The following is an 8,554-nucleotide window of genomic DNA, read 5'->3' on the forward strand; positions in this document are numbered from 1 at the left end:
AAAGGGAGGAGAAGAAAAAAAAAAGAAGAAGGGAGAGGGGGGGGGGGGGGGGGGGGGTAGATTTTGCTCTTGAAGGGCTAAACAAAATTGAAACTGCTTGCTTGAGGAATGAAAATAGCCCTTGATATTTTTGAAGAAAGAAAACCTGGACTATAACAGAAGTACAGTACAGTAAAAAAAATGTCAAGCTTAGGTCCACATTTTATCATTTCAAAGGAAAGTGAACTTCACAGAAGCAGAAATATATAGCAAATCAAAGATCAAGCAATTCATTTAGTTGTACACAACTAAGTTGCTCGGACTTGGGTGCCGGTGTCGATACAGGTGTGGATCTAGAGGCCGGATCCTTCATGATCCAAAAGTTTTAAGATTCGGGGGTATGGATCCAGGTAAGGGGATTCGGCCAAACATAATTCAAATTTCAAATATCGCAAAATAGAGTTATATGTCTAAATTATGAGACATTATCTGAAAAACTTACAAGGTATTCCGAGGAGTATTGACCAAGAGGAGAATCCTAGAAGATAAAAAAGAGAAAAAGACTGACATGCAAATTTCTATATATAAGCTTACTTATTTTATTTTCTTCAATTTCACCTAAGCTTTTGTTTGGATTACAGAAATCATAGGTATTTGTATCGAATTTCTCAGTCGATTTTGGTCAAAGTATCCAAAATCAATTGACCAAATCATGTACGAATTCCACACCCATGTTGTGTTGATACGGGTGCGGCATCAAAAATGAAGAGTCCCAGAACTTAAGTTCACAGTTAGATCAAGCAATCTTCTAAATAATAAAATTTCTGTCTCATCCAACTAGTCAATTGAAATGACTAGCGCAGAAGCAAAGTGTATCACCCATCATTAGTCAGGTATTAACATTTTCTCACAATATGTTACTCACTTGGCATACATCCACAATTATGGAATCATTTCGGGCAATGTGATTTGCCCAATATTCATCAGCAACTTCTTCATCAGGTCGGCCATCTGCATCTTTGGATTTTATGTAAGGCTTGTGTTTAACACGATTTAAGTCTTCGTGAAGTCCATCCAACAAAAACGCAAGGAGTTCCTGAAGAGAAGAATTTTGAGTGTAAAGGAAGCCCTATTCATAGAAGGTTAAAGTGGTGATAATTTCTGATAATTTACTCCACCTGAGAGTCATGCTGGTTGTATCCACTAAATTGTGGGGCAAAGCGAGCAAGCTTTGCCTTAAAAGGACGAGGGGCGACTGGAGTTCGCCCTGGTGCCCACAATTTTCGTAGTAAATCACCAAATGCTAAAGCCAGCTCACCCTACACATTTAGATTAAAAGTCAAAAGTCAATAAATTTTCCAACTAAATTATTAATCAGAAAGGTTCCCATCCCACCCTACGTCCCTACCAGATTTAGTTTGACAGATTTTTCAGTATCCTAGCCACCTCTAGGGACAATATGTATACACTTGCTAAAACATTTTAGCCTATAGCAATTTTTGTGACTAAGCAAATGGTACTGTTCTTAGTAAACCTTTCACCTGTCCAAGATCAAATTTGAGAAACTACTTTCAAATAGGTTAGTCTTGAAACTTACAACCATCCCCAGAGGATTCTGCCGATTTATCTCCTGATAGTAATCTTCTCGAAAGTACCGAGCAAATTCTGGAGTATGAACAAGACATTGTATGGCACTATTCATGAAGCAAGTATTCCCAAGGTTCAACAACCCTGTAAGACCACAAGCAGATCCCCTCGTACTAACACCACTGCTCCCGTAGGTCTTGTCTGTTCCTGAAGAAGCAAGTTGTTGTGACTGCGACAACTCTGCAGTGCCATTTCTAGTTGAACCTTTGCTCAGAGACAACCCTTCGGCATTTGAGAAGTTAGGCTGAGATGGTTTCACAAGAGCCACAGTTCCATTATCTGCCGTTCCATTTTCATGAAAAGAATTCACACCACCGGCTGAATTACCATTAGCAACCTCAACCAAAATCTGCTTCAATGTAATCACATTGCAAAACAGGGGGGAGAAGTCTTAGAATGCTGGGTAAGTTTGGAAACAGCAAAGTGAAAGAACATCTTCACAAGAAACAGAAGCAATCATCACGTAGGCGGCTATTTGAAGCAATCATCACGTAATTCAGCCCATTTTGAAACTGGGCTGATATGCAACCCAGATTGACCCATGAGAAACTTTGTTTAAATATTTTAAAATATACTCCCTCCGTCCCATTTTATGTGAGGAAGTTTGACCCGGCACGAAGTTTAAGAAAGAAAGGAAGACTTTTAAAACTTGTGGTCCAAAATGAATGATAAAAATTTGTGTAGCTGTAACTCATTTCATTAAGGGTAAAACAGACATTTTATAGTTAAATTATTACTTAATATAGACATGTGTCATTCTTTTTGGGACCGACTAAAAAGGAAAGTAAAAGGAAAGTAAGTCACATAAATTGGGATAGAGGGAGTACTTTTTTTAATTTGACATGTTATATATAGTCAAAATATAAGGGAAAAAGTTTTATTAGGTACTCAAACAAATTATAAGAAAACATACAAAGAATATATAACTTAGTATGAATTGGGTTGGGTTATGACCCAATTTTTAGCCCATTTCATCCCAAGTTAACTTTTGGGTAGGTCATTAACTAAGACCTTTTTAACAAGCCCAAATTTAGCTCAACCCATCCATTTGACACCCTAATCTCATCATTCATGTTTATGCAAGACTGACCCATTTAGTGACAGCATGAACGCATAGAAGAAAAAGAAAAAGAAAATGCATGTAATTAGAATTTTGTGTACTAGAAATGGCACTAAACTAATCATTACACTCTTAACCTTCACCTTTTCCAAAAAAATAAATAAAAAATCATTACACTCTTCAGGGCTTTCTGCTATAAACTGTAACAGTTAGATTCAGACGTATATGGAACCATAAAAGTTTATTCAGTCATACTGGAAATGCATGGCAGAACTTTATTCAAAAGATAATGATAGCGCAGTGTAGTCATAGGCGCGCTTAAGCCCTGAAGCGAGGCTCAAAACGTATTGAGCACTTCACCTCGCTTTATGTGCGCTTCAGTGTCATCCTCAAGGTTCTAAGGCAAATTTTCCTTGCCAATGAGCCTCTTCTGAAGAAGTGACACTAAACAATTGATATTTCACTTCATCATAATTTTTTTCAATTTCTTTGGTCATATATTTGTCATTCATGTTTATAATTATTTAGTCTTGGACTAAACATATATATTTGTATGTTTTTCTCCCTTTGTGCCTTTTTTCATTAAAGCTCACGCTTTAATTGCGCTTAATGCCCCAACGGACCTTAGAGTTGCGCTTTTCGCCTTTGATAACACTGTGAATAGGCACATATTTTCTGGGGTCCATTGCTTTTTTTTTGGGGGGGGGGGCACCCAAGCAACCTCAATCATTCCACCGTGTACATGATACCTCCCACCAGCACAGGTGCCGAGTAACTCTGCCCACCAAGGCTCATGGGAAGAAATCACCTAGTGTTTTTTCTCTTCTGGAATTTGAACCTTGATGTCCAAGTTTTGCACCCACTTCATTCCAGGGTCCATTACTTTAGAGGCCAGAAACTAGGAAACCAAAAGAAAGTGAGACAATTACTCTGGTTCAAAATAGACCCAACTGCAGACCAATCCTCGACTATCTTCCAACTTGTCTCACAAAGTAGTCTAATGGAGAGGACATGCATCCACTCATTCATTAGCTCTATTTCTTTTTTCCCTTTTATTTTTATTAATTTGAAAAGAAACACAAGAAATATGAACCTTTAATGACTGCCATGAAATATCTTTGAATTTATCACAAAATAGAACTACCATGCATGGATTCAAGGACTGCTCCATTCCATCTCCATGAAGTAATATAAAGGATACCAAAGAGCAGTTTTTTCTAACTTTTTTCCAGATGGAGCCAAATGCTAGAGAAATATTGACATTCAAGCAAAACTGAACAAATAAATGCAAATATAGTTTTGCTGATGGATAAAACTAGGGGTGGAAAAATTAGCCAAAACCCATATGGCCCACCAAATTTTAATGGGTTTGGGCTAGAGTGATTTTGATGATTGGTTGATTTGGGCTAGCCCAAGGTGACCATCATAAATCAATAGCCCAAATAGACCTATCATGATGCCCAATCTTGACCCATGCAAAAGCTTACTGTTAGCTTCTAAGGTTGAATTCTAGATTTAGATTTCGCATATGATAATTGTTTAATTTTTTATCATTATCATAGACAGCTATAAATATAGGTTACTATAATTATTATTATTGGTGAAATATTATTTTTACTTACTTTTTGTAGAGGAAAAAAAACAGTAAAAAAGATTGGGGACAAATTTAAAGGACGAGTAAGGAACAAAGTTGTGTTGATGCAACTCATAACATAAAATCATCTTGGTAACGGCAAGATAGGCTATTATCAGAGGCAGTGGGGAATCAATACAACTTATATGGAACTCATATCTCTTAAGGGTGCAGAACTAGCGTTCCACCAGAAACTACTCCCGCTGGAAATTGAAACGGACTCCACAGAGGAAATAACACTCCCATCAGACAACACAAACCTAACTTCCGGGAAGGCAATAAAGTGGCACACGTTTTGGCAAACTATGCAAGGATAAATAGCACTACTGAAGACTACGTTACCCTCTGGACTCCACCACCTTGGGCGGTATAGAGCCTATCAGAAGACAAGTGCGGATACATTACAACTAAACAATTGTCCTCTTCAACTTGTAATAATCCAGTAAATCTTGGTAACACTAGTATCCTGATGTAATAGCTAATTAAGTTTCTACCAAAAAAAAACACATAAAATCATCTGAAGATTGAACAATATCTCATTCTTTACATATAGGTATTTTTCATGTTCTTTTTAGTTTTGGATAAGCGATTGGGTCTTGGTTTTAAAATTTTGAGATGGAAAACATCATGGTAGGGAGATTGAGTTTTAAGAGATGCAAATTCGAAAGTTGAGGTCTTAATGCAGGTACCGAACATCAAGTGGGAAATAAAAAAGGAGCGAATATTTACTTCTAGATTTGGAACCTTGCTAGCAACAACAATTATTTCTGCACAAGGAATTATAAAATATGAATGGCCAGTACATTATTTAATAGGTTTCTTTTATATTAGATGAAATCATGAAATGTAAGTTTAAAAATTATAAAAATGGTGAGTCAAGTTGGGCGGGTTGGGCTATGACCCATTGTTTAGCCCATCTTAACCCAACGCTTCATAACCCATCTCAACTTTGGGCAGGGTTGGACAATGACTCATTTATTGCTTCAGCCCATCTTGACCCACCCAAAATAAACCCAAATGGCTCATTTGCCACCCCTAGATAAAACCAAAGAGTACTGAAGTTACACCAGATTTCTAGATCTTTAACTAATTTGTCTGTGGCAGAGATAATAGTTTTAAAATAATTAAGTGCAGCATACAGAAACATACATCCTGATCCATTTGTATATTTGCATCATCAAGTGTCTTATCCATGTCATTCATCAAAGCATGCTTTTGATGGTTAAAGTAATCCCAAATGCATACCTGAAAAGAACAGAAAGGGTTCAAATTACAGAAGTGAAGAATGATTAATATCTTTCAAGAACCCACTGAAGACTCATAAAATGTATACAAACAGATTCTCTTACTAGTTCTGGAATGAGAGAGAAAATCTCACAAGCTTTCTTATGAAGTTGTCTAATTGTTTCCTGCTCAAACAAAACAACAAAGAAATGACCTCTTAAACAACATTATAAGGTTAGAGGCTTCATGATCAAATAACGAAAACATTTTTTTTTGAAACATGTATCAAATAACGAAAACTTTCCTGTAAGGTTATTTCTCTGTAATTGTTTTTTCACCGTCTCATTGAAAGAGGGAATGGAAAAAGCGGACTTTTTCTTCCCCTCCTTCAATGAGACAGTTAAAGAACAATTGAAGAGAAATAAGTGTACAGCGGTTGTGTGCTTATGTTTTATCAAAAATTGGTTTGTGTTTAAGTAGAGGGTTAAATGATCTTACCTTTTTACTTATTCTTATGGTAGAACGTTCATCTTTTGGCATCAGATGTAACTGAAGGCGCAGAGGATAAACTTCTACAGCCAACTCAGTCTGGGAGAGGCCAGAGTTGATCACCTTCCGTGGCAATATAGGACCTCCTCTGTACCTAAACCAAGAAATGGTTATTCTATTTCCTCAACAGTGGCTTCAACCAAAAATGGCTAACAAATTTCCTAAATACTTCCTCTATATGACCCCTGGGAACCTTTAGTGCTTATATAAATTTACCCAAACAAAATCTCTTCTCTAAACCAAAAACAGTGAAAAGAGAAGGACTAAAGACCATCAAATACGAGAGAAGATATAGGTGTTCGGCAAAATGAAAATAAATTGTGACTTACGGAGGATGCATACCTTTACAATCAACAATTTGGAAGGGGACAGCAGTCAACAGCACTTATGGAAGCGAAAAAGAGATGGTCAAATAAAGTTTCATTTTTTCTTTTCTATATCCTTTTTCTAATTTTATTTTAAAATAGTGCCCTATTCTAATTATAGCTGTAGATAGTGAGAACATTAGTATAGGAGCTTATAATTCAAGAAGGGACCAAATTTTTTAAAAATAGTGTATTCTCAGAACTTGTCATTTCCTGAAACAAAGTACCATCCATTCTATTATACCCTTGTTAGAAATCTAAAAATGAATGAAGAAGAAAAAGGCAGTGAGAAAAGGTATAGTCCAGCAACACATATAATGGACAAATGGTGAGTTCTCAGGACACCGGAGTGAGTTTACCATCTCCACAAACTTTTTGGTGCATGTCACATGTTCAAACCCTGTCGCAGACAAAAGCCTAGTATTGAAATGAAGAATGTTAGAGGGGTAGGCCCATTATCCATCGAGCTTGGAACCATGCATGGCTCTTAGGATTTTCTCAGTTAAAAGAAAAACTATATAGAAGAAAGTCAAGTTTAGTTTTGTCTTGCATCAACTCTATTAGTTTCACAAGGACACAAACTACATATATGTGTGAAATGGAAAAGAGTAGTAGCCATCCATTGTACCATTGCTAGCAAACTATGTTTCTCGGACTCTTCAAAAATGTCAGCAGGTGTGTGTCGGGTTCTCCACAAGTTGTTTACTTTTGGTGAATCCGATGCAGGTGCGGCATCAAAGTGAAGAGGCTGCATAACTTCATACAATTCACCATAGTAGAGCAGGCAGAGGTCCAGGATTCGAGTCTTGCGGCCACTTATTAACAGTGGAGGTAGGAGAAGGCAAGCCAAAGCTGGGAACTTTTTTTTAAACGTGTTCGGGACTCGATGGGTGATGCTGCATACAGCAAAGGAGCTCTTTAGCTGTCGGTGGGGCTATAGACGTGCAAAGAAAATTAAAGACAGGGAGAACTATCCTAGCCTGTATAGTGCTGATCCTTTTGAATAAAGGAGAAGAATATGTGAAGATAAGACGACAACAATACACCTTTTGAAGAAAAAATGCTTAGGACTTTTGACTTTTGGTATAAACTTGAAAATATTATGAGTAGGAGTAGAATAAAACGGAAGACTTTTTTTTGCAGATCTGATTTTGTAAATGATCCTCCATTTTTTTGTATCCTCCGGCACTAGTGTAGTGCTTGGCTATTTCAATAGTAAATAATACTTGCTATACTTATATTAAAGAAAAGGACATTGCACTTTTACATGTCACTTATTTTATAAGCTTTGTTTTAATAACCGAGAAATCCCAGAGGGCGTGACTAACGCAAGTTTTGAAACTAAGTGGATAATAGATGGCCCCTCTACCCTTCTCCACTTAAATACTAAGATTTTGTCTGCAACAAGTCAAACCCAGAATGCATGCCTAACCCACACGTCATGATCTTGAACTTTTACCAATAGACCAAAGCCTTGGGGACCATTTATTTTAAAAGTTGTTGCATTAAATAATTTACATGTGTATGATTAGGATATTGCAATCCCAACCTACTCTTGAAGCTCAGAATGTTGTAGGTAACCAATTCTCTGGTAAAGGAGGAAACACTTGAACCAAGACATTTGACATCATCTACAATTACACCCATCAGAAAAAAAAAAAATTATTTTATTATTCACACTCTCTATTTCACTTTTTCATTATTTTATTATTTTTGATGACAAGGGAAACCCGCAGCCGCTACCCTTTGGGTGCGCACAGGGTAAAACCCCCGCTCCTATGCAATAGCTCGCAAACCACATAGGAGAGGTAAACCGCACTAAGTCATTATTTTATTATTATTTCTATTACTTTCTAATTAACATATTATTTTACATATAATTCTATTAATTAAATATCTAATATTCATAATTCTTTTTTAAATGTAATATAATATTTTTAAATATTATTCAATATATACTATTTTAATTTCAAATTAATAGTATTTTTTTTCTTCTAATTTTCGTGAATAATAAAATTTTATTTTATTATTAATTTTTCATTATAAAGAATACGCAAAATTAAAATGGCAAGATGAAAAATTTTAATTTATAAATAC

General features: G+C 36.1%; 1 protein-coding gene across 1 annotated transcript in view; it reads right to left on the bottom strand.

The window, feature by feature from the left end:
- LOC102596857 (ubiquitin carboxyl-terminal hydrolase 5) overlaps positions 1-8,554 on the bottom strand; it is a 16,516-nt gene that overhangs the window by 3,210 nt on the left and 4,752 nt on the right. Inside the window, exons 3-8 of the mRNA XM_006344291.2 lie at positions 6,042-6,186; positions 5,669-5,728; positions 5,469-5,564; positions 1,577-1,975; positions 1,158-1,298; positions 905-1,075 (exon numbers count right to left, since the gene is read on the bottom strand). Of these exons, the coding sequence (XP_006344353.1) occupies positions 905-1,075; positions 1,158-1,298; positions 1,577-1,975; positions 5,469-5,564; positions 5,669-5,728; positions 6,042-6,186 (1,012 nt within the window). The remainder of the gene's footprint in view (positions 1-904; positions 1,076-1,157; positions 1,299-1,576; positions 1,976-5,468; positions 5,565-5,668; positions 5,729-6,041; positions 6,187-8,554) is intronic.

This window comes from Solanum tuberosum, unplaced genomic scaffold (genome assembly GCF_000226075.1).
Source record: "Solanum tuberosum cultivar DM 1-3 516 R44 unplaced genomic scaffold, SolTub_3.0 scf00053, whole genome shotgun sequence".
Classification (NCBI taxonomy): Eukaryota; Viridiplantae; Streptophyta; class Magnoliopsida; order Solanales; family Solanaceae; genus Solanum; species Solanum tuberosum.